At 44.8% G+C, this 27,580-nt stretch overlaps 1 protein-coding gene across 1 annotated transcript in view; it reads left to right on the forward strand.

The window, feature by feature from the left end:
* LOC124551017 (esterase FE4-like) overlaps positions 1–27,580 on the forward strand; it is a 290,102-nt gene that overhangs the window by 41,970 nt on the left and 220,552 nt on the right. The window contains exons 5-6 of the mRNA XM_047125864.1: positions 26,473–26,672; positions 26,755–26,926. Coding sequence (XP_046981820.1) covers positions 26,473–26,672; positions 26,755–26,926 — 372 coding nt within the window. The remainder of the gene's footprint in view (positions 1–26,472; positions 26,673–26,754; positions 26,927–27,580) is intronic.

The following is a 27,580-nucleotide window of genomic DNA, read 5'->3' on the forward strand; positions in this document are numbered from 1 at the left end:
CTGCAGCAGTTCCCCCATGTTTCCGGTTTGACGTAACGACATAGCTAAATAAGATTGCAGTGGGCACTGGATCACCGAAAAGGCTGCGGATCAACGGACACGTGTCGCTTGGAATCCTGAATCAAGTTTCTTGTTACATGAGGTCAATGGTCTTATACAGATATGCTGTCTCCAGATGAATGGTTGCTCGAAACATGCACTCCGCTACCGATTTTAGTTGATGGAAGCGATGTTATGCCACAGGGAACATTCACTACTTCCATGGAGTCTCTTTGGGGAATCTGAGATGGAAGACAGCTGTGGATTATGTGACCATTGCTGCAGATCACCTGAATCTACATGAGCTCGATGGCCTTATACAGATATGCCGTCTTCAGATCAATGGTTGCTCAAAACATGCACTGCGCCCCCGATGCTGGTTGGGGGAAGCGGTATTGTGCCACGGGGAACATTCACCTGGACTTCCATAGTGCTTCTTGAGGGAATCTAAGATAGAATGACAGCTGTGGATTATTTGCGCGGTCCTGCAGATCAGCTGAATCTACATGAGGTCGATGGCCTTACACAGATATGCTGGCTCCAGATGAATGGTTGCTCTAAGCACTATGGAATTTAACATCTGAGGTCATCAGTCCACTAGAACTTAGAACTACTTAAACCTAACTAAGGACATCACACACACATCCATGCCCGAGGCAAGATTCGAACCTGCGACTGTAGCAGCAGCGCGGTTCCGGACTGAAGCGCCTAGAACCGCTTGGCCACAGCCACATGGTTCCTTTGAAAGGGAACGAGGATTTCCTTCCTCATCCTTGACCTAATCCGACTTTGTGCTCCGTCTCTAATGACATCGACGTCGACGGGACGTTAAGCCCAATCTTCCTTGTTTTTCTCAAGTGCGGTGCCGTGGTTTCCAACAGCTGCAGCAGTACATCTATGAGAAACTGTAGAGATCTGATACTTGGCCAAGCAACAAAACTGGGACCACTGTTGTGAGTCTTGAAAAGCCTGCAGCTCACGTTGACAGGCCGAGGCCATTGTGTATCCATTTCTCTCAGCCTGCGTGCATTACCAACTGACCAACAAAACGCCTATTATGAAGATTCACTGCCCCTTGGTTTCTAAATGGTACTTTATTCACAAACAAAATCTTTGCTTAGAAATGCAGCATCACTTTGCACTTTTTGTAGACACCATTCAGATTGAAACTTCCTGCCAGACTAAAACTGTGTGCCAGACCGAGAGTCGAACTCGGGTCCTTTGCCTTTCGTGGGATAGTGCTCAACTGACGAAGGTACCCATACACCAATCACCACCCGTCCTCACAGTTCTGATTTCCCCAGTATGTTTCCTCCTATCTGCCAAACTTCACAGAAACTCTCCTACAAAACTTACAGAAATAGCACTCCCAGAAGAAAGGGTATTGAGGAGAGTTGGCTTTGCCAAATGCTGGGGGATGTTTCCAGAATGAAATTTTCACTCTGCAGAGGAGTGTCAATGCAATGAAGCTGATTATGGAACGAAATGTAGTAGGGATGATATAATTTGGAATGTAGTATTTTACAAATCCTTTGTCAGATCACACACGTACATTTCAGCTGCTTCGCAGTCAAGGTCTTGAGCGGAACTTGGTGTGCCGCATCGTAAAACGCGCCCGAAAGGCCACACCTCCTGGCAGAGAGTAAAAGCGACGACAGCGTTCTACATCTACGTCTACATTTATATTCCGCAAGCCACCCAACGGTGTGTGGCGGAGGACACTTTACGTGCCACTGTCATTACCTCCCTTTCCTGTTCCAGTCGCGTATGGTTTGCGGACTGCCGGAAAGCCTCCGTGCGCGCTCGACAGAAAGCTACACCGCGATGCAGAGCACCTCTCTTCCAGAGTCTGCCACTTGAGTTTCCTAAACATCTCTGTAACGCTATCACACTTACCAAATAACCCTGTGACGAACCGCGCCGCTCTTCTTTGGATCATCTCTATCTCCTCTGTCAACCTGACCTGGTACGGATCCCACACTGATGTGCAATACTAAAGTATAGGTCGAATGAGTGTTTTGTAAGCCGCCTCCATTGTTGATGGACTACATTTTCTAAGGACTCTCCCAATGAATCTCAACCTGGCACCCGACTTACCAACAATTAATTTTATATGATCATTCCACTTCAAATCGTTCCGCACGCATAGTCCCAGATATTTTACAGAAGTAACTGCTACCATTGTATCAGTGTATCATATAATCATACAATAAAGGATCCTTCTTTCTATGTATTCGCAATACATTACATTTGTCTATGTTAAGGGTCAGTTGCCACTCCGTGCACCAATTGCCTATCCGCTGCAGATCTTCCTGCATTTCGTTGCAGTTTTCTAATGCCGCAAATTCGCTGTATACTACAGCATTATCCGCGAATAACCGCATGGAACTTCCGACACTATCTACTAGGTGTTTATATATTGTGAAAAGCAATGGTCCCACAACACTCCCCTGTGGCACGCCAGAGGTTACTTTAACGTCTGTAGTCGTCTCTCCATTGCTTCCGCGACGCCCCCTTCGGAAGACTGCGAGCTCTGGAGAGAAGTGTTCAGCGCGCGGCTTCTGTGGTCGGTACCACAGACTTTATTCCGGCACCGGCAAGCCACGGCTGCCCAGGGTGGTCTTGGGGACAGAAGCGGCTCTTTCTGGAGCTGTACGTCCTGTAAGCAGGTCCATCCACGCAGACTACTGTTTGCCCACATAGCGCTGGACGACGTTGTCAGTCAGTGGGGAATCAGAAAGCAAGGAAGCGACCAGGGAAAGCAGTTACACCGATTTCACGGCACGGGTGGAGCAGTGAGCTCTCTGGCCAGCAGCGGACCAGCTCGTTCTGGGTGCGTGTGGTGGGCTTCAGCTGGTTATCAACCCGTAGCCGTCAGTTCCAAGTGGGCAGACGGTTCCTCGTGTCATGGTTTCTGTTCAGACTGGACTGGCTGTAAGCAGCTACATTTTGGTGGTTGCTTCGTGCGTACCAGAACTCTCCAACGGAGACAGACTTCCTGGTCGTGTTCGATGCGAACATCGGGTTGTGGTTCTCCTTAAAATTGTCCCAGAAAGTGTATGAAGCAGTGCTGTAATATGTACGAGCGTCATAAGGGCAGAACCGCTGCAACTACAATTTCTGATAACCTAAGGAAAAAAAAGACCTTTACGAAGGAATATCGGAATGGAGCGGAAATTGATATACCAGGTGATCAAAAAGTTAGTATAAACTTGAAAACTTAATAAACCACGGAATAATGTAGATAGAGAGGTAAAAATTGACACACATGCTTGGAATGACATGGGGGTTTATTAGAACCAAAAAAAAGCACCTCATACTGCTAGACGCGTGAAAGATCTCTTGCGCGCGTCGTTTGGTGATGATCGTGTGCTCAGCCGCCACTTCCATCACGCTTGGCCTCCCAGGTCGCCAGACCTCAGTCCGTGCGATTATTGGCTTTGGGGTTACCTGAAGTCGCAAGTGTATCGTGATCGACTGACATCTCTAGGGGTGCTGAAAGACAGCATCCGACGCCAATGCCTCACAATAACTCCGGACGTGCTTTACAGTGCTGTTTACAATATTATTCCTCGACTACAGCTATTGTTGAGGAATGATGGTGGACATATTGAGCATTTCCTGTAAAGAACATCACCTTTGCTTTGTCTTACTTTGTTATGCTAATTATTGCTATTCTGATCAGATGAAGCGCCATCTGTCGGACATTTTTTGAACGTTTGTGTTTTTTAGGTTCTAATAAAATCTCATCTCATTCCAAGCATGTGTGTCAATTTGTACCTCTCTATCTACATCATTCCGTGATTTATTCAGTTTTCAAATTTATACTGACTTTCTGATCACCCAGTATCTGATTTCCATGTACAAATAAATAGATGATTGCAATTTCAGAAAAAAATAATCTATTCAAGAGAAAGAGCTGTACAAATTGGGCAAGACAGTAGTGCTTTGGTCCTACTGTAAGCAGTTATTCGGCTTGCAATTACGTTGTTGAATCACCTCCTGTGGGATATCATGCCAAACTGTGTTCAGTTGTAGAGATGGGTCGAGCTCGTTCATTCTCGTGAACTACTTCATTCATTTCACTCTTTGCCGTGAAGCGTTCAAATGAAGTAGTTCATTCATGAAGTACGGAAGGCTGGCGAAGTTGCCCAGTTCGCCGCTCAGCCGCGGCTACGCTCGCTTCGCCTCGCTCGTACAATAAAGCTTTGTAATACTTCATAATTTTACCAACAGATGGCCGAACTACTTTGCCGTGAAGCGTTCAAATGAGGTAGTTCTTTCATGAAGTACGGAAGGCTGGCGAAGTTGCCCAGTTCGCCGCTCAGCCGCGGCTACGCTCGCTTCGCCTCGCTCGTACAATATAGCTTCGTAATACTTCATAATTTTACCAACGGATGGCCGAACTATGCAGTAACGTGAACGCAACGTTTTACGCTCTTACAGTGTCAGAGTTAAATAGAGCATGGTCGAAGGGGACAAAGGAAAGATAAACAGAGAAACCTGTCACATATAAAGAAGGGATTACATTTAATCTTTCTCAACATTTTCTCATGAAGCGCCCAAAAAAGTCTTTATCCGCCAAGTGAAACCTTATTTGTTGTATTCATGGACTGAAAACTAGGGCTACCAACGAAATGCAGTCCAATTTTGTTCCTTTTAAAATTTAAACCAAAATAGAATGAGTATGTTTACCACTGTTACAAAGTCTATATACCTACGTTAAGTAATTATTCAGAAGTTTTCCTGTAGATTTTATTTTTGTTGAGAATAATAACCCTCCAAATTCAAAACGTAAACTGTCACCTGTAGTCATTGGTACGATTTCAGGTAAAATCCCTCTTTATTTTCTTTGGAAAGCAGTTTTTGTGTCTGTTCACTCTTATACAATGGCTAGCAACTCGCGATCGCGTAAAAGTAGTGAAATTTGGGGTTTCTTCGCCGATTTAGGTGATGGGAAAGCAAAGTGCAATTATTGTTCTAAGTGTATTTCATACAAAGGAGGAAATACATTTAATCTAGCGCGTCATGTTCGAGTGCTGCATCCAACAGTGTCATTGTCAGTCAGACGCTTAGTGCCCCCTGCTCCTGCATCTTCCGATATTTCTTGGATAAAAAGCCCGCACAATTCGGAACTAACATCAGCTAATGCCAGAAGCGAACAGCAGTTGGTGCCAGAAAATAACAGTACCACTTCAGTATCAGAAAGCAGACCTCCATATCACGGTACATTACCCATGTATTTTCCCAAACCTCTTTCTAACAAAAGAAATCAGGAGATAGATTTCGCACTTCTGCAGACTGTTGTAAAAGATTATTTGCCCTTCAACATAGTGGAAAGCAAACATTTCCAAAGTTTTGTAGGCAAACTGAATGGTGCTTACAGAACGCCATCTCGGAAGACCATTTCCAATATGCTGCTACAGCAACAGTACTCCATGATGAAAGAAATTGTGAGAGCCAAAATTAATTCTGCGGAAGCGGTTGTGCTGACAATGGATGGGTGGACCTCAACTACAAATGAGAGTTATTTGTCGGTGACAGCACACTACATTAAAGAGCTGGAGCTGGCGTCTTCCCTCCTAGAGTGCTGTAAATACGACGAAAGGCACACGTCAGAAAAACTCTCGGAAGAACTGCTACGTGTCACAAGGGAATGGGGCATTCAAGAAAAAGTCGTCTGTGTTGTCAGCGACAATGCTGCTAACATTGTGGCAGCTATAAGACTCACAGCCTGGAAACACATCCCCTGCCTTGCGCTCACACTCAATTTAATTGTTCAGAATGGGCTTCCGCACATTCAACCCATTCTGAATAAAGTAAAAGAAAATGTTGAATTTTTTAAAAGAAGTTCGCAGGCCTGCACGAAACTGAAAAAGATGCAGGAACAGTTAAAAGAGCCAGTTCTGACACTAAAACAGGACACTGTTACAAGATGGAATTCAACCTATGATATGCTGCGAAGAATAATCGAGGTTAAGAATTCCCTAATGACAGTTATCACTCTGAATTATCCAGATCTTCCAAATCTGACTGCAGAGGACATTGCAAGGGTAACACAAGGCTGTGGCCTGTTGAAAGTTTTCAAAGACTGCACTGAGGAAATGTCAAGTGAAAATGTTGTCACTGCTTCTAAAGTTATACTATTTAGTCGCTCGTTGAAAAAATAGTGTTGCAGGTTTGTTAGTAACACTGAAATTCATGTAGACGTGCAACAGATGGCCGGAAAGTTAGCTGGAGACCGAAAACGACGATTTTGAAATATAGAGGAAAATCCCATTTTCGCAGAAGCAACTTCATTGGATCCTCGGCTCAAATTACATGGTTTTCTGATAAAATTTCTGCTGAGAAGGTGAAATTAAACCTGATCGGGCACTGTGAGAAATATGTGACGAACACATCCACTGCTACTGCAACAATCTCAGTTCCAACCACTGAATCAACTTCCAGTCTCTGGCTCGAATTTGATGAAGTGTTTTCCAGGCTGCAGAGTAATCCACACCCGAGAGCTGCTGCAATGGTGGAAGTGGACAAATATTTACAAGAGCCCCTGCTACAGAGACAAGGCAATCCACTTCAGTGGTGGTCTGAACGGCTCTCAGTATACCCCTCGCTCTTTGAACTTGCAAAAATACGACTGTGTATTGTCGCAACCTCCACGCCATGTGAAAGAGTGTTCTCGAAGGCAGGACACCTTATAACTGACAGAAGAAACCGCCTGACAGGAAAAAAAGTGGAACAAATTATGTTTTTAAACGGAAATCTCTGAAGATTCACCAAATCCGTTGATGTTTATTCATAAATATATATGTGTATTTTTTTAAAATTTAATTAGGACAATCCTCAAATTGACATTTAGTGTAATTATTTCAATAATGTGTACGAGATAAACATTCCTACATGAACGATTATCTTTCAAGCGTGGATTCCACGCATGCTTCAGTTCCAGACTCATAAGGTAAGCATTTTATTTTCATGTTGGCTGTGCGTGCTCACACAGCCAGCCTCTTCTTTTGTATTTTAATATTCATTTGTCTGCAAGCGCTGCCAACGGGAGCTTACCCGTAGACGCGAAGTATAACACCACAAATAGTCGCTGGTAATGGTGTCAGCACTGCAGGAAGCAGCTGACGCTACCTTCCCCTCGCCCCTCACCACCTGTACCCCTCCTAACCCTATCGTTCCCCAGAAACACCGCGCGATTCGTCGACAGGCAGTAGAGGGAGGACTGAAGTGAAGGGAGAATGAGTGACGTAGCGCAAATGTACTGGGGGAGGGAGAGGGGAAGAGAGTGAGTGAACTAGAAAAAAGTGTGGAGTGTGCTATCTGTGAAGAGTTTGAAGTACCAGTTCATTGAAATTGAGTGGTTAGTTCACACTTCACTGGAGTGAAGCGTTCATTTGAACGACTCATTCACGAGCTCCCCATCACTATTCAGTTGGCATTTCAGATCGTCAAAATTCCGAACTCCTTGGAGGTACCTGCCCAAAATGCTCCAAACGTTCTCGATTGGGGAGAGATGAGGCGACCTTGCTGGTCAGAGTGGGTTTTGGGAAGCACGAAGACAAGTGGGTGGGCACGAGCTTCCTGAAACGTAAGACTAGAGCGGTTAGCCATTAAGTGCAACGAAACGGGGTGTAGAATATCGTCGGCGTACCAGTGTGCTGAAAAAGCCGCGTATGACATTCACAGGGGTCCTGCTATCAAATGAAATGGCACCCCAGACCCGTCATTGCCGGTCGTTTCTACATCTACATCTACATGGATACTCTGCAAATCACGCTCAAGTGCCTGGCAGAGGGTTCATCGAACCACCTTCACAATTCTCTATTATTCCAATTCGTATAGCGCGCAGAAAGAATGAACAACTATATCTTTCCGCATCAGCTCCGATTTCCCTTATTTTATCGTGGTGATCGTTCCTACCTATGCAGATCCGTGTCAACAAAATATTTTCGCATTCGGAGGAGAATGATGATGATTGGAATTTCGTGAGAAGATTCCGTCGCAACGAAAAATGCCTTTCTTTTAATGATTTCCAGCCCAAATCCTGTATCATTTCTGTGACACTCTCTCCCATTTTTCGCGATAATACAAAGCGTGCTGTCTTTCCTTGAACTTTTTCGATGTACTCATTCAGTCCTATCTGGTAAGGATCCCACACTGTGCAGCAGTATTCTAAAAGAGGACGGACAAGCGTAGTGTAGGCAGTCTCTTTAGTATGTCTGCCAATAAAACGCAGTCTTTGGTTAGCCTTCCCCACAATATTTTTTATATGTTCTTTCCAATTTAAGCTGTTCGTAATTGTAATACCTAGGTATTTAGTTGAATTTACGGCTTTCAGATTAGACTGATTTATCATGTAACCGAAGTTTAACGAGTTCCTTTTAGTACTCATGTGGGTGACCTCACACTTTTCGTTATCTATGGTCAACTGCCACATTTCGCACCATTCAGATATCGTTTTCTAAATCGTTTTGCAGTTTTTTTTATCTTCTGATGACTTTATTAGTCGATAAACGACAGCGTCATCTGCAAACAACCGAAGACGGCTGCTCAAATTGTCTCCCAAATCGTTTATATGTATCAGGAACAGCAAAGGGCCTATAAAACTGCCTTGGGGAACGCCTGAAATCACTTCTGTTTTACTCGATGACTTTCCGTCAATTACAACGAACTGTGTCCTCTCCGACAGGAAATCGCAAATCCAGTCACGTAAGTGAGACGATATTCCATAAGCACGCAATTTCACTAGGAGCAGCTTGTGTGGTACAGTGTCAAAAGCCTTCCGGAAATCCAGAAATACGGAATCAATCTGAAATCCCTTGTCAATACCACTCAACACTTCGTGTGAATAAAGAGCTAGATCTGTTTCACAGGAACGGTGTTTCCTACACCCATGTTGACTATGTGTCAATAGATCGTTTTCTTCAAGGTAATTCATAATGTTCGAACACGATATACACTCCTGGAAATGGAAAAAAGAACACATTGACACCGGTGTGTCAGACCCACCATACTTGCTCCGGACACTGCGAGAGGGCTGTACAAGCAATGATCACACGCACGGCACAGCGGACACACCAGGAACCGCGGTGTTGGCCGTCGAATGGCGCTAGCTGCGCAGCATTTGTGCACCGCCGCCGTCAGTGTCAGCCAGTTTGCCATGGCATACGGAGCTCCATCGCAGTCTTTAACACTGGTAGCATGCCGCGACAGCGTGGACGTGAACCGTATGTGCAGTTGACGGACTTTGAGCGAGGGCGTATAGTGGGCATGCGGGAGGCCGGGTGGACGTACCGCCGAATTGCTCAACACGTGGGGCGTGAGGTCTCCACAGTACATCGATGTTGTCGCCAGTGGTCGGCGGAAGGTGCACGTGCCCGTCGACCTGGGACCGGACCGCAGCGACGCACGGATGCACGCCAAGACCGTAGGATCCTACGCAGTGCCGTAGGGGACCGCACCGCCACTTCCCAGCAAATTAGGGACACTGTTGCTCCTGGGGTATCGGCGAGGACCATTCACAACCGTCTCCATGAAGCTGGGCTACGGTTCCGCACACCGTTAGGCCGTCTTCCGCTCACGCCCCAACATCGTGCAGCCCGCCTCCAGTGGTGTCGCGACAGGCGTGAATGGAGGGACGAATGGAGACGTGTCGTCTTCAGCGATGAGAGTCGCTTCTGCCTTGGTGCCAATGATGGTCGTATGCGTGTTTGGCGCCGTGCAGGTGAGCGCCACAATCAGGACTGCTTACGACCGAGGCACACAGGGCCAACACCCGGCATCATGGTGTGGGGAGCGATCTCCTACACTGGCCGTACACCACTGGTGATCGTCGAGGGGACACTGAATAGTGCACGGTACATCCAAACCGTCATCGAACCCATCGTTCTACCATTCCTAGACCGGCAAGGGAACTTGTTGTTCCAACAGGACAATGCACGTCCGCATGTATCCCGTGCCACCCAACGTGCTCTAGAAGGTGTAAGTCAACTACCCTGGCCAGCAAGATCTCCGGATCTGTCCCCCATTGAGCATGTTTGGGACTGGATGAAGCGTCGTCTCACGCGGTCTGCACGTCCAGCACGAACGCTGGTCCAACTGAGGCGCCAGGTGGAAATGGCATGGCAAGCCGTTCCACAGGACTACATCCAGCATCTCTACGATCGTCTCCATGGGAGAATAGCAGCCTGCATTGCTGCGAAAGGTGGATATACACTGTACTAGTGCCGACATTGTGCATGCTCTGTTGCCTGTGTCTATGTGGCTGTGGTTCTGTCAGTGTGATCATGTGATGTATCTGACCCCAGGAATGTGTCAATAAAGTTTCCCCTTCCTGGGACAATGAATTCACGGTGTCCTTATTTCAATTTCCAGGAGTGTATGTTCCAAAATCCTGCTGCATATCGCCGTTAACGATATAGGCCTGTAATGTAGTGGATTACTCCTACAACCTTTCTTGAATATTGGTGTGACCTGTGCAACTTTCCAGTCTTTAGGTACGGATCTTTCGTCGAGTGAGCGGTTGTTTATGATTGTTAAGTATGGAGCTAATGCATCAGCATACTCCGAAAGGAACCTAACTGCTACACAGTCTGGACCAGAAGACTGACTTTTATTGATTTAAGTCGCTTCACTACTCCGAGGATACTTACTTCTACTCACTCATGTTGGCAGCTGTTCTCGATTAGAATTCTGGAATATTTACTTCGTCTTCTTTTGTGAAGGCGTTTCGGAAGGTTGTGTTTAGTGACTCTGCTTTGGCAGCACTGTCTTCGATAGTATCTCCATTGCTATCGCGTAGAGAAGGCATTGATTGTTTCTTGCCGCTAACATACTTCACATACGACGAGAATCTCTTCGGATTTTCTGCCGGGTTGGTTGGTATGGCGGGCAACACTCAGGTTGCTAACCCACCGCTATCCAAGGCATCGTCAGACACGTCGTCGCTGGTCATTGTGGTTCATTTCGAAGCGGCTCATCACTCCAGCCAGTGAGATTCCTGGCCGAATTTTCCTGACACCACTGCAAACCCACTTGCTTGTGTGCAGCGCTCGATGGTGGTCGGCGCAGAGGACGCCGTGAGCTAGAACCCCTTCCTATGAGCCGCCTATTAATGGTCCTTGTGGCCGCACCCGGGATCGATGATAATGATGAATCCGGCGTTCTGAGTGCCTCTCTTTCTCACGCCCTTCCGTCTCTCTAGGTCGACCACTCCCTTCTTGATGCTGCATTCAGCCACGGTTCACCCGTTCCTGTCAACATCGTCCAATAGTGGCATCGCCGCTCTTCATTTGTCGAGCGATTTGCCCTTTACAGCAACCGGCTTCCTGGAGCCCAGCTACACGTCCTCGCTAAAATGCTGACATCTGTGTATATTGTCCATGTGTCTGTCTGCGAGGCACAGTTACTGCCCAACTAACTACCCGGAATTAAATTTGCGAAGTCTTTATGCTCTGGTATCGACATATCTCCTGTTTACTATCCTCGACAGCTGCACGTTAAAATTACGCTACGGCGTCACACATTCATTCATCAGCCACAGCCAAAGTTCTCACTTCTGATTTTTCCGTCGATACCTGTATCAATATAAATATATGTTGTTAAGTCTTCCCTTGTGTTATGTGTTTCGTTTTCTTACGTTCAGTCGCCGATCTAGAGCTCTACACTACTGAATCCTTTTCTTGCTCTGATACTCCAGCAACGTGTTGTTCCTGTCTGCACTGTTCGAAGTTTATGAAATCGTTATTTTTGCTACTTTAATCTTGCACAGCAGATCTGTTTCTCGGATTCTTGTGTGAGTGCACAATTTTGCTTCCGCCGTTTTGCAATGTATGGCAGTAGCGGTAAATGGTGGTGCAGCAAGTGGGTCGCAAGTATCGAACAATAAATTTAGGTATCTAAATACTACTCGTTTTCTCGTTACATCTCAGAATTAGTCTCGATTGAATACAACAGTTTACGAACCCAATTCTTGCCGTTTGCGGGAATCTTTAATTTGCTGCTATAACTTGAGGACATCTCCGGCTGAGGCTGGTAAAATACTGAGTAGGGCTTAAGGCGAGGCACCTGCTACTGCAGAGCGTACAGAGAGTGGTTAAACGCCTCAAGAACGGTGATGTTGGCGTAGAAACCAGACACGGGGGTGGAAGAGAGGACATTTTCGAAGCTACTAAAATCGACGGAAACAATTCCAGGGCATAGTTATCGAAATAAATTGATGCGTTTGGGTCGAGCACTGTAAGACAGACTGCTACAATACAGCCGAAGACATGAAAAGGTGGTTTCGCAGAATGACAGTGCTCGAACTCTTGTTGAGAAACCCATCAAAACATACATGGAAACATTGAAATGGGGAGTCCTACCTCACCCGCCGTATTCTTCAGACACTGTTGCCTCTGACTCCCATGACCTACACCATTCTGATCAATGGCGCACGGCGTGGTTGACCAACACCTCCGGTCACCTCGCATGAAATAAGTTCCAAATTTAATCGATTCAAGGATCTCCTCAAAAGACGCCGACATTTTTCGCCACCGGATTCGCATGCTGCCCGAAAGCCGGGAAAAAGTAATGACCAGCGATGGCCAGTGCCTTAAATCGTAAAGTTTTTGTAAGTTTCTTCCAATAAAGTCCCGAATTCGAGAAAAACCGGTGGAATCAAAGGTGTAAGTCTAATAGCAATCCTGTGCTGGAAAATAGTCTCTTTTTGCTATTGTTCTTTACACCTGTATAGTAATTAGTTATAGATATAAGAACGTAGGCTTCCGCGGCCGGTGTCATAGTGACTAAAATTCTTCTGGGTATTATGCCGCGTCATTACTAAAAACTAACAACAATAATAAACTAAAACCGACGTTTCGGCCGAATTGCAACGGCCTTCCTCAGGGCACGACTGGTTTTGCATGGGGATAGGTGTTTCTATTTATTACAGACTATCGATGTCTGACGTCGCTGCTGTAAAACTTTTAACTGGCCCTCTTATATGATTGGGTAGTCAAGATGTAAGGGAAGATGGAAAGAAAGGGGCTATTCATGGATGTCCATGTCGTCAACGATTGGTAGCTGTCCGCGAATCAACGTTCGGCTTCTGTAAAAGGCGACAGTGAACGGCTAGGCAACGTCCTCCGCCGACGAGGTTTCAAACCGATTTTTCGAAGTAGTCACAGGATCCACGAAATAATAGGTTCCACCAAGGATGCAGTCAACAATCTAAACACTGGAGGTGTTTACGAACTACGGTGTGAGTGCGGAGCTACCTACATAAGAGAAACAGGGAGACCTGTCAGCTTACCAGTAATAGAACGATTATAACAACATAATAAATCGGCGATAGCGGAACACCAGCGTGACTGTGGACGACCTATCAGGTTCCAGGAATCCCGAGTACTGGCGAAAGAATCGTGGATGAGAGAACACAAAATACGGGAGGCGATCGAAATTATGAAGCAACCTGACAACATCAACAGAGATGATGGCTACAATGTCCCGGCGTCCTGGCTGCCGGCCATCCCAGTCCAACGGGCCACGAGCGGTCGCGGGGCAGAAGCTACACGGGACACGGACGTATCTGCACTGGTGGTGTAAATGTTCCGCTTTTAACCCGCCCATGCTTGCCCAGTGGCCAGGCGGGCGGGCCGCCGCGCGTTGTCAACAGAACGGGCAGGCTGCTTCACTCCCAGCCAAGCCAAGCGCGACCCAACCCAGGCAGGCTGCGGGAAACTGCCTGCCTGCCCATATTACTGCTGAGCTGCGCTACGGAGCCGTTTAGTCTGCGCGCGTCATTGTCGTATTATGAACGTTAATCAAAAATTTTTATTTTACCTGAGCACCAAAAGACAAATCCCAACATTATATATATATATATATATATATATATATATATATATATATATATATATACTCCTGGAAATGGAAAAAAAACACATTGACACCGGTGTGTCAGACCCACCATACTTGCTCCGGACACTGCGAGAGGGCTGTACAAGCAATGATCACACGCACGGCACAGCGGACACACCAGGAACCACGGTGTTGGCCGTCGAATGGCGTTAGCTGCGCAGCATTTGTGCACCGCCGCCGTCAGTGTCAGCTAGTTTGCCGTCGCATACGGAGCTCCATCGCAGTCTAACACTGGTAGCATGCCGCGACAGCGTGGACGTGAACCGTATGTGCAGTTGACGGACTTTGAGCGAGGGCATATAGTGGGCATGCGGGAGGCCGGGTGGACGTACCGCCGAATTGCTCAACACGTGGGGCGTGAGGTCTCCACAGTACATCGATGTTGTCACCAGTGGTCGGCGAAAGGTGCACGTGCCCGTCGACCTGGGACCGGACCACAGCGACGCACGGATGCACGCCAAGACCGTAGGATCCTACGCAGTGCCGTAGGGGACCGCACCGCCACTTCCCAGCAAATTAGGGACACTGTTGCTCCTGGGATATCGGCGAGGACCATTCGCAACCATCTCCATGAAGCTGGGCTACGGTCCCGCACACCGTTAGGCCGTCTTCCGCTCACGCCCCAACATCGTGCAGCCCGCCTCCAGTGGTGTCGCGACAGGCGTGAATGGAGGGACGAATGGAGACGTGTCGTCTTCAGCGATGAGAGTCGCTTCTGCCTTGGTGCCAATGATGGTCGTATGCGTGTTTGGCGCCGTGCAGGTGAGCGCCACAATCAGGACTGCTTACGACCGAGGCACACAGGGCCAACACCCGGCATCATGGTGTGGGGAGCGATCTCCTACACTGGCCGTACACCACTGGTGATCGTCGAGGGTACACTGAATAGTGCACGGTACATCCAAACCGTCATCGAACCCATCGTTCTACCATTCCTAGACCGGCAAGGGAACTTGCTGTTCCAACAGGACAATGCACGTCCGCATGTATCCCGTGCCACCCAACGTGCTCTAGAAGGTGTAAGTCAACTACCCTGGCCAGCAAGATCTCCGGATCTGTCCCCCATTGAGCATGTTTGGGACTGGATGAAGCGTCGTCTCACGCGATCTGCACCTCCAGCACGAACGCTGGTCCAACTGAGGCGCCAGGTGGAAATGGCATGGCAAGCCGTTCCACAGGACTACATCCAGCATCTCTACGATCGTCTCCATGGGAGAATAGCAGCCTGCATTGCTGCGAAAAGTGGATATACACTGTACTAGTGCCGACATTGTGCATGCTCTGTTGCCTGTGTCTATGTGGCTGTGGTTCTGTCAGTGTGATCATGTGATGTATCTGACCCCAGGAATGTGTCAATAAAGTTTCCCCTTCCTGGGACAATGAATTCACGGTGTTCTTATTTCAATTTCCAGGAGTATATATATATATATATATATATATATATATATATATATATATATATATATATATATATATATATATATATATATATATATATGTATTAATTTCAGGTAAAAACATATTGGGTGTTATTTGTATATTCTTCCTTTACGCGTATATTTCGGGCTACTTATCTATATAAATAAAAATTAATTGCCAAATGTGTTGATAAGCGTAAAACTCGAGAACGGCTGGACCAATTCTGCTAATTTTTATTTTTGCTGTGTTCGTAATTCTCAGGACAATCGCTAATTAGGTTTCCAGCGCAACTAAAAATTCTCTCACTAGACGCACTAGTGGCTGGTATATTTAATATTTTTCTTGCCACACACGCAAGTCGAGGAAGTCGTTGGGAGTTATTTTTCCACCACTGTAGAATATCTCCCTCGTTCACACAGTGTTCTTGCAAGTATCTGCTGACTTCATCATGTAGGAGAGGAGGCTCTTCTGCCCAGTCCTCAAATTTCGCCATTTTGTACGGCCCTGGATTTGTTTCTTGGTTGCTGTGATTGGGCACTTGTACTGAAACTGTACAGGTTCCAATTAATATTTGCAGAATAATGTGAAGATCGTACTACACATAGTTGAAATTATAATAGGTTTTAGATGATGCTATCATTTATCGTCCTGTAAAGTCACCAGAAGATCAAAACTAACTGCAGGACGATTTAAATAAAGTATATATTTTTGGTGTGTAAATTAGCAGTTGGCAATAAATAATGACAAGAGCGAGGTTATCCCTGTGTGTACTAAACTAAGTCCGTTAAACTTCGTTTACAAGATCAACCAGTCAAATCTAAAGGCTGTAGATTCTACTTAATACCTCTGATTGCAATTACGACCTACTTAAACAGGAATGGACACACAGAAAATGCTGTAGGCGTTTTAATGACAAATCACTCTTTTGGAGCATTGCTACGAAGTTGGAGAGCCTTACTATTGACGGAAGAGGTCGAAAGAGTCTAAATAAGGGCAGCTGGTTTGGTATTATCGTAAAACTGGGGAAAGAGTGTCACGGAAATTACACAAGAGTTGGGATGGTAATCATTTCAACAATGGCGTTTTTTGACGTGGCGCGATCTATATATGAAATTTCGATCACCAACTTACACCTCCGAATTCGAAGAGATATTGTTGATTCCCATATACATTGGAAGAAATGATCATCAGAATAAAATACAAAAAAGCAGCGCTCAGACGGAGAGATGTAGGTGTTCTATCCCGCGCGAAATTCGAGAAAAGGAGACAAATAAGTTGAAAGTGGTTCGATGAACCCTCAACTAAGCACTTGCGTGTGTCTTGCAGAGTAGCCATGTACATGTAGATGAAGAATATATGCATTATCTTAGGAGCTTACCTTCGGCACACATCTGTCGTGCTGCTTGGTAAACTTCAATTTTTTCATCCTCGGTTAACTTTCTTAATGTGCGGTAGTTAGCCACCATAAACGTTGCAATTTTATGCAACATACTAACGCACATTTTCTGTTCTAGGAAGGCATCGGCGGCTTGTCCTGAGAATTACGAACACAGCAAAAATAAAAATTAGCAGAATTGGTCCAGCCGTTCTCGAGTTTTACGCTTATCAACACATTTGGCAATTAATTTTTATTTATATAGATTTTTCGAAAATCGACCGAAAAATTGGAAAATTTGACAAAAACTGAAAGTGCGTTTTCATTGTGTCCGTGAGTTTGTATTGCATACAATCTTGATGAAATTTTGCACACTATACCTTGAAACCAAGAGGAAGGTCACAGTCAACATAAAATTTCGTATGGTGCATAGCAGAGGTTCCTTTACGTAACGGAATTCGACAAATTGTACGTATTTATTCCGATCTTGATGAAATTTGGCGCACTTGATACTCAAAGCAGGATGAAGGGCGCTGTCTGCTTAAAATTCTGAATGGTGCATGGCGGAGGGTACTTTACTTACATACTTCTACACCAACCTACAATTTTATTCCGATCTTGAAGAAATTTTGCACACTTGACCATCAAGAGGAACATCACTGTCTACATAATATTTCGGACAGTACATTGAATAGAGTACCTTCGTTTGCGGATTATCATGAAAGTTCACTATGTACGCATGTTTCCATGGAGAAGGTTTTTGAATATTTACATGTGCATGTATATATATATATATATATATATATATATATATATATATATATATATATATGTGTGTGTGTGTGTGTGTGTGTGTGTATACATACATTTCTTTTAAACGAAATGTCTATGATCGTTTTGAAATTTGAGAGCTGTCTGACACATTCACAGTCATCGTGTTTGACAAGTCGCGCACAGCAAATGTCGTTTAACAGTTGCAAACCATTTTTGGTTGAGTGAACGTGTTATATTGGCTGCAAAAAACCTTGATGTTAACGAAATGAATTTTCGAATTCAAAATATGACACCTGGCGAATTGCTGACATGCAAGTCGGTTTATTCCGTTACTAACCAAGATGATGTAGTCAGCTATCCTACGGAATTTTTAAATTCGCTGGATTTCCCCGGATTACCTCCTCCCAATCTGTAATTAAGTCGGATCGGCAATCATTATGTTGCGAAAGGTAAACCAGCCACGTCTTTGTAACGGCACTCGGCTTGCTGGGAAGAAATTAAAGAACAACGTAATCGAAGCCACAATTTTAAAAGGAAAGTACACAAGTGAAGTCAGTTCGATTCCAGTATCACTAAGATTCCGACCGACATGCCATTCGACTTTAAACAGTTATAATTTCCAGTGCAGCTTTCATTTTCCATGTCGATAGATAAATCGCAAGGGCAGTTGTTATATGCTTGTGGCATCAATCTTGAAAATCATGTTTTTCACATGGCCATTTGTATGTCGCATATTCCCCTGTCGGGACACCTTCAACTTCAATTGTTTTCGCACCAGAAAACAAAACTATCAATGCTGCGTATCAAAAAGTATTACAATAAATGCTACCTAGCAATAAACTTTGACATTGATTCACTGATCACCACAAAAGTTGACAGATATATATGAGTTTTCATAGATAGGTGAAGAGGAGATGAACTGAGGTGGCGGAATCCAACAGAGAGAGGACGAGGAGAAGGATAGAGGGTGGGGGAGATGGGCCAAGGGATGGGTTCAGAAATGGTTCAGATGGCACTGAGCAATATGGGACTTAACTTCTGAGTTCACCAGTCCCCTAGAACTTAGAACTACTTAAACCTAACGAACCTAAAGTCATCACACACATCCATGCCCGAGGCAGGATTCGAACCTGCAACCGTAGCGGTCGCGCGGTTCCAGATTGTAGCGCCTAGAACTGCTTGGCCACTCCGGCTGGCCAACGGATGGGGAGGGGGGGGGGAGGTGATCAGAGAGATAGTGGGAGAGGACTAAATGGATACAGAGAAAATAGGGGAGGAAAGATGGACTACGAGAGCGTGGAATAAATAAATGCCCAGGCAACACAATGCAGTCTGTGCTGCACTTTTCAACACCGAAACGGATGGATATTTATACTAAAGAAGTGAACCTCCACCCCCCAAAAAGAAGATTGGTCACCTCCCCAGAAGAATAAATTATCTACGCCCCTATTAACCAGTGTCCTGCAATGAGAACCAAATTAAGATTTTGGAAGTCTAGAGTCTTTAACTTTAGTATGTTTCAGCCAAGTATGACACCAATTATATAAATATTTAACTACGTTTCCAGGATGTATTTTACTGGTTCTGTGAATTCATTCGAAGTTGGCAAAATCATTCTAAATTGCCAAAATGCATTTTAACAAAATCGAAGGACCTGTTTCGTATCCAGTTCGTCTAAAAACTAAAGTACTGGGAATACAATGGCGACCCTGAGCCATTTTTCGCGGCGCCTACGTTTGCGTCATGAGAGTCTACACTTGTAGTCTAGGTCTGCGTCATGAGGGAACATATTTCGGACCATCATGATGTAGACTAAGACGACGAGTGTTTACTTGCATGATGCAAACCTAAACGACGACTGTAGACCCTCATAACACAGACCTAAACGACGAGTCTGAATCCTCATGACGCAGATGTAGACGCTGTGGAGAGTGGCTCAGAGTTTCCATTATATTCCTACTACAATACATTCATGGAAAAAGACGCTCTTCATTTTAGGAGCATTTGTAGTGTCTAGGTCTTCAGCATCTTGACTCTGCATGTGGGATTCCCCTTAATATAGAAATACAAGAATAAAATTACATTTTGCAATGTGTGTGGAACTCAACAAAATAAATTGTAATTTAAACTCTTAATGTGTATTGCCTTAATCCACAAATGAATATTTTATTTTGCAGAACACTTTTCAACATAAAATATTTACAAATTTTCCTTCAGTTCCCCTGAAAGTATTATTTTGGCCAAACCAGATACTCCTAAAAATATTTGAATACTTTTGCAAACACAAGTAACAGAAAATGGTTTACAAACAATAATAAATGTCACTTGGGAGGATTGAAATCAGAAAGTTTAGTCTAAAATAAAAATGAACTGTATGCATTACAAAATTTCTATCTCAGATGTTGACGGCCAGAAAGCACAAGAAAGAAATCTGCACTCTTAATTGGTAAATTTGCGCTCAAACTCATAGTTTCCTGTCCAATGTTCTACTGTATTCTTAATGTGTCTGCTGATTAGTGTTTGAATTAATTATGACGAGATCGTTAAGTCTGTCTGCATTAAGACGTGATCGTTTTTCGCTAATTAGGTTTCCAGCGCAACTAAAAATTCTCTCACTAGAGGCACTAGTGGCTGGTATATTTAATATTTTTCTTGCCACACACGCAAGTCGAAGAAGTCGCTGGGAGCTATTTTTCCACCACTATAGAATACCTCCCTCGTTCACACAGTGTTCTTGCAAGTATCTGCTGACTTCATCATGTAGGAGAGGAAGCTGTTCTGCCCAGTCCTCAAATTTCGCCATTTTGTACGGCCCTGGATTTGTTTCTTGGGTGCTGTGATTGGGCACTTGTACTGAAACTGTACAGGTTCCAATTAATATCTGCAGAATAATGTGAAGATCGTACTACACATAGTTGAAATTGTAATAGTTTTTAGATGATGTTATCATTTATCGTCAAGTAAAGTCACCAGAAGATCAAAACTAACTGCAGAACGATTTAAATAAGGTATATATTTTTGGTGTGAAAATTAGCAGTTTGCAATAAATAATGACAAGAGCGAGGTTATCCCTGTGTGTACTAAACTAAGTCCGTTAAACTTCGTTTACAAGATCAAACAGTCAAATCTAAAGGCTGTAGATTCTACTTAATACCTCTGATTACAATTACGACCTACTTAAATAGGAATGGACACACAGAAAATGCTGTAGGCGTTTTAATGACAAAACACTCTTTTGGAGCATTCCTACGCAATTGGAGAGCCTCACGACTGACGGAAGAGGTCGAAAGAGTCTAAATAAGGGCAGCTGGTTTGGTGTTATCGTGAAACAGGGGAAAGAATGTCGCGGAAATTACACAAGAGTTGGGGTGGGAATCATTACAACAATGGCGTTTTCTGACGTGGCGCGATCTATACATGAAATTTCGATCACCAACTTACACCTCCGCATGCGAAGATATATTGTTGAGTCCCATCTACATTGTAAGAAATGATCATCAGAATAAAATACAAAAAAACAGCGCTCAGACGGAGAGATATAGGTGTTCTATCCCGCGCGAAATTCGAGAATAGGAGACAAATAAGTTGAAAGTGGTTCGATGAACTCTCAACCAAGGACTTGCGTGTGACTTGCAGAGTATCCATGTACATGTAGATGAAGAATATATGCATTATCTTAGGAGCTTACCTTCAGCACACATCTGTCGTGCTGCTTGGTAAACTTCAATTTTTTCATCCTCGGTTAACTTTCTTAATGTGCGGTAGTTAGCCACCATAAACGTTGCAATTTTATGCAACATACTAACGCACATTTTCTGTTCTAGGAAGGCATCGGTGGCTTGTTTCAATGGTTTCATGCCCTGAAAATACATTTTCTCAACATACATATTTCACAAGTGGTTCTATAATATTCAGATGGAATAAAATTACAAACCTCTTCATCGTTATCCCGTACGGTACAGTGAGTTTTTGAGGCATAAGACCACGGTAGAACTAAATGTAGGGTTGGCTCCTTGTCACCCTCTAGATCAACTGTGGCTTCTTTAAACGGCTTAAGAAATTCTATAAGCTGACCAGTTATATGGCGGTCATAACCCAGCATCTTATCAGAGGCGCCTTCATTATGTAAAACAGCCTTCACTTAATGAATCTGAGAATGGACTGATACAAGCATGTCAAAATAACTATTCCAACGAGTTGAAACCCACTGCTTTAAAGATGAGTTCAGTCTCACAAAGAGACCTCTTCTCTTGAAGTACGAAACCGTAGCCCGCACTGTATTAAGAATGGCTAATATATTTGGAACATTTTCTTTCAAAAACTGTTCGCTCAGAACATGTTTCAAGACTGTGTTTATACTATGAGCCATGCATGGAAGACGCTGATATATTTCGAGAGCTTTGACAATGTTACTGCCCTGGTCTGTGACAGACGTAATTTTGGCAATGTCTTCACGAGAAACACCCATAGTTTCTAAGCCATCTTCTAACTCGTTTCGAATATTCGAGCCAGTTTTTGGGCAGTCTGGAAACGCAGAGCACATCAGTACGTATTTATTCAAACGCCAGTCTGAATTTATGTAATGCATTGTCACGGACATGTAATGCACCCCTTTGTAATTGTCTGTCCATAGATCAATTGTACTGGCACATATACCAGAACGAATCGCATGCAGTATATCTGGGAGCATTTTGCTGCGCACTTTATGAGCTAAGGTTTGAACTTTCCTAGCTACTGTCACTCGGGAAGGCATAACATTTTTATTATCGAACTGAGCCATATTTTTATCCTATGTCGATCAGTGTCTGCCCTAAATTAAGAAATCCTTCTCCCTCTATACTGCCAAATGGTCTCAGGTCCTTAGCACACATTTCGACGCACTTTTCGGCCACTAAATCTTTGCCCTCTTTCAAGATAATTACGGAGTGAGGGAACTGCTTGTCAAATTTGCACACATGTCGTAACATACTCGAAGTTCCCGAGTAAGTACTTAAGAGCTTTTTACATAGTTTGCATTGAGACACACCTACCGATTTATTTGAAGCGGCCTCATAAACACACGAAAACGTTTCCTATGCGGCACTTGTGCTCTGTTTCGTTACCAGCATGTATTCGCCAGTTGTCAATTTTTTTCAATCTCACTAAAGTTCGACCTATTCATTGTGCTGCCTCCACCGTTACGATAAATGAACTGCGGGCTAACTACCTGGTTACTCTAGTCACGGTAGCTTGACAGCGCAACCTGTTGTCAGGCCCAGCAAGCTGAGCGGGTCCCGTGAAGCTTGGCAACCTTGCGGGAACCCAGGTAGCCCGGGCTTGCGGGAGCCCGTATCAGCCGCATTACCCACTATGCCTCAGTACACGCGCACTCTTGTGTTTACGTCGCGGCAGGCTGACCTGCATGAATGGTTGCAGAGGAGCTAGGGGCAAGCAGGCTGCAAGGGGAATTTGTACACCTCTAATCTGCACAAGCAGCTGTAGAGCAACTGACAGTCCACTTCCACGCACGCCAGGAGGAAAACTTGCCGACCAGAAGCCGAACGCTGATTGGCGAACAGCTACCAATCGTTGACGACATGGACATCCACGAATAGCCTGTTACTTTCCATCTTCCCATACGTCATAACTAGTCAATCATATCAGAAGGCCAATTAAAAATTTTACAACAGTGACGTCAGATATCGATAGTCTGTAATAAATAGAAGCACGTATCCCCATGCAAAACGAGTCGTGCCCTGAGCAAGGCCTTTGCAATTCGGCCAAAACGTTGGTTTTAGTTTATTATTTTTGTTAGTTTGTAGCGATGACGCGGCATAATACCCAGAAGAATTTTAATCACTATAGTTAGTTACAGGTTTTCTGATTTATTGTGTGTGTTCATTCTAACGATAGGAAAGATTGGTTGTTTAATTAGCTTTTCACTAAGAACCCATTCTGTGCAAGACACACTTTCTCCTTTCGTAAAGTAATATTTGGTTTATGATTTTGTCAAGTGATGTGGGCAGTACTTGAGCACAAGTAATTTCTGATTTATTAATTATAATAAGGTCAATAAATATTTAGGCCCCCCACAACCCTCAGCTGTTTACCACTCCAAAGCGATCCTTTACCAAAATGATGGATGTGTCGCACATACTGCACATACCTTCTTCACTGATCATTTGGAGATCGTTAGACGGTCGTTCGCGATAAACAAACTGGCCTGCACGATCAACACACTTAACACCTCTGGATACTTCTGTGTGGAAAAAATTGAGACACAATGTCCACATGGAAACTTCGTCAACCCTAAGGATATGAAATGCGATACAACACAGTGCTTGTGTCACGCTAAGTACACATCCAATGTAAGGCTGAACATTGTCGGTCTCGAATCGCTTTAAAGCATCTGACAGAGCTCAATGTCGACATTTAACCACTTGATATGATTAATTATTATTAACGGCGTAATTACACTACTGGCCATTAAAATTGCTACACCACGCAGATGACGTGCTACAGACGCGAAATTTAACCGACAGGAAGAAGATGCTGTGATATGCAAATGATTAGATTTTGAGAGCAGTCACACAAGGTTGGCGCCGGTGGCGACACCTACAACGTGCTGACATGAGGAGCGTTTCCAACCGATTTCTCATACACGAACAGCAGTTGACCGGCGTTGCCTGGTGAAACGTTGTTGTGATGCATCGTGTACGGAGGAGAAATGTGTACCATCACGTTTCCGACTTTGATAAAGGTCGGATTGTAGCCTATCGCGATTGCGGTTTATCGTATCGCGATATTGCTGCTCGTGTTGGTCGAGATTCAATGACTGTTAGCAGAATATGGAATCGGTGGGTTCCGGAGGGTAATACGGAACGCCGTGCTGGATCCCAACGGCCTCGCTAGCAGTCGAGATGACAGGCATGTTATCCACATGGCTATATCGTATCGTGCAGCTACGTCTCGATCCCTGAGTCAACAGATGGGAACGTTTGCAGGACAACAATCATCTGCACGAACAGTTGGACGACGTTTGCAGCAGCATGGACTATCAGCTCGGAGACCATGGCTGCGGTTACCCTTGACGCTGCATTAGACAGGAGCGCCTGCGGTGGTGTACTCAACGACGAAACTGGGTGCACGAATGGCAAAACGTCATTTTTTCGGATGACTCCAGGTTCTGTTTACAGCATCATGATAGTCGCATCCGTGTTTGGCGACATCACGGTGAACGCACATTGGAAGCGTGTATTCGTCATCGTCATACTGGCGTATCACCCGGCGTGATGGTATGGGGTGCCATTGGTTCCACTTCTCGGTCACCTCTTGTTCACATTGACGGCAATTTGAACAGTGGACGTTACATTTCAGATGTGTTACGACCCGTGGCTCTACCCTTCATTCGATCCCTGCGAAACCCTACATTTCAGAAGGATAATGATATGAAAAAAACGTAAATAGTTACAATCTACGGCGTACACACACTTTGTTCAACATGTAAACATCATTACAAATATTCCGATTTAGGGTACAAAAAGTTCGATATGCATGCCAGCATTGGCGATGATGTGGGACAGTGAAATTCTACAAGACCTGGTGAAGTTCAGAACATCGATGATGACCTCCTGAATAGCTGTTTTCAGCTCCCCAATGGTTTTGGGGTTGTTATTGTACACCTTGTATTTAATATAGCCCTACAAAAAGGAGTGGCATGTGTTCAGATCTGGACAACATGGCGGCCAATTGAGGCAAGCGCCAGTGGCCTCTGGGAATCCCAGAGCCAGGTTGTGGTCCCAAAAGCGCTCCTCCAGGACATGAAACACTCTCCTGCTTCGATGGAGTCGAGCTCCATCTTGCATGATCACATCTTGTCGAAATCAGGATCACATTAGATAATAGGGATGAAGTCATCTCCCGAAACCTTCACGTACCGTTCGGTAGTAACCATCAAGAAAAAGCGCACCAATAATTATGTCACTGGAGATTGCACACCACACTGTCACCCATTGAGGCTGAAGAGACTTCTCGATCACGAAATTCGGATTCTCAGTCCCCCAAATGTTATAATTTTGCTTATTTATGAACCCATCTAAATGAAAGTGGGCTTTGTCATTAATCCAAACCATATTACACATGCTAATTCCTATCATGCCCTGTAGGCAATTGTGCAGTTTGGACATCCTAACGCAAACCGTTCAGAAGTTATGACGATTTTGTTTCATATAGTTCAATAATTGTCTCTGTGTAATCGGTCAGTTCCTTATAAGGTTTCAAATTTATGTATAGATCGGAGACTTACTTAAACGTGTTCAGAAATGTAAAATTTAGCACCTCACAAAACGAAAGAACACAGTATCCTATGACTACAGTATCAATGGATCACATGTGGAATCGATCAACTTACTGAAGTACCAGACTACAAGAGATTTTAGGGATATGAAATGGAATGATCACATTGGTTCACTTGTATATAAAGGAGGAGGCGGACTTCAGTTCACAGATTACTAGCGAAAAGCAATCGGTCTGTAAAACACTTGTGCGACCCATATGATATAGGACTAACAAGGGATATTGAAGGTATACAATGAAAATCAACACTAGTTTGTTTCAGCTGTGGTACTCTGACATCGAGATGTTAAAAGAAACTAAAATGGTGGGCGTTTGAAGATAGATGCAAACTATCCTACGGTAGCCAACTTACAAATGTTCAAGAACTAACTTTATGCCTTGAGTCTGGGAATAAGCTACAGCCCCCTACATATTGCTCCCAAAGGGGGACTAATTGCAGTGTACACAGAGTCGTTTAAGCAATTATTCTCGCTGCTGGAATTCGAGAGAACACTAATAAATGTAGGAAGTATCGTCTGCTATGCACTTTGGAGTAGGTTATACTGTATGGACTACATGTAGCTGCAGATTTTCTGTAGTGTAGTACGAACAAATGGTGTAGTTTTATTCATTCTCCATCTCGGCAGGCCTTTTCCACAAAGCCATCGCGCACAGTGGTGTGGCTGTGGCGGACGGCGTGTGCTCCGACCGCATGCGGGCTCGCTCCTTCGCACTGGGCGCCCACCTAGGACTGGAGACGGACGACTCCCAGCAGCTGGTGGACTTTCTGAGGAAGCAGCCGGCGCAGGTGCTCGTCGAGAACGCCATGTTCGGCCGCACTGAAGAGGTACGTGTTGCACTGGCCACGCAGTGGTTTCTCCAGAGCTGGAGGTTTCGTGTCATTGCATGGGAGGTATCTGTTGTTCCAGGACAAGGCCCGCAGCGTGCTGTTCCCATTTGTGGGCACGGTGGAGCCAGCTGACGCCGAGGGTGGGGCCTTCTTCCCGAGGGACCCCGCGCAGCTTCTGTGCTCCGGGGACTTCCAGCACGTGCCACTGATCACTGGTGTCTGCACGAACGAGGGAAGCGTCTTTAGCTCAGGTCAGTACCTGGAGAGGTCACCCCGGCCCCTTTTCCCCCCTCCCCTCCCCTGGCAGCTGCTACTCTTCAGTCAGACTGAGGGCCACTCTGCTTCAGTAAAACAAACACAGTCAGTGCTTTCTATCTGTTACAATTCAGTTCTCATTGTAGAAGGGTGCTGCTACATTGGCTGTAGTGCAACATGATATGAGGGTCACTTCATAAGAAATGCACACTATTTTCTTTAAAATCCATCTTTTATTCTACATGTTTGAAAGTTTTATAGTGTGTAGATACATCCCTTAGGAACAATATTTTCATGTCTCCACATAATTTCCATCCCTCTCAACTGCCTTACGCCATCTTGGAACCAGCGCCTGTATACCCGCACGCCGGCCGGAGTGGCCGAGCGGTTCTAGGCGCCACAGTCTGGAACCAGGCGACCACGATGGTCGCATGTTCGAATCCTGCCTCGGGCATGGATGTGTGTTAAGTCCTCAGGTTAGTTAGGTTTAACCCTAGGACGCCTAAGGGGCGGGGGGGTTCGTTGAACCCACAATTTTTTTATGTCCCCTGCTTTTGCCCAAGTAACTTTCACACTACATGTTCCCTTTGAGTTATTGTTTGTTGGCTATTTTATGAAACGTTAGTGTCAATATATTTTATAGAAAATTC

The sequence above is a fragment of the Schistocerca americana genome, chromosome 9 (assembly GCF_021461395.2).
Source record: "Schistocerca americana isolate TAMUIC-IGC-003095 chromosome 9, iqSchAmer2.1, whole genome shotgun sequence".
In the NCBI taxonomy this organism is placed as follows: Eukaryota; Metazoa; Arthropoda; class Insecta; order Orthoptera; family Acrididae; genus Schistocerca; species Schistocerca americana.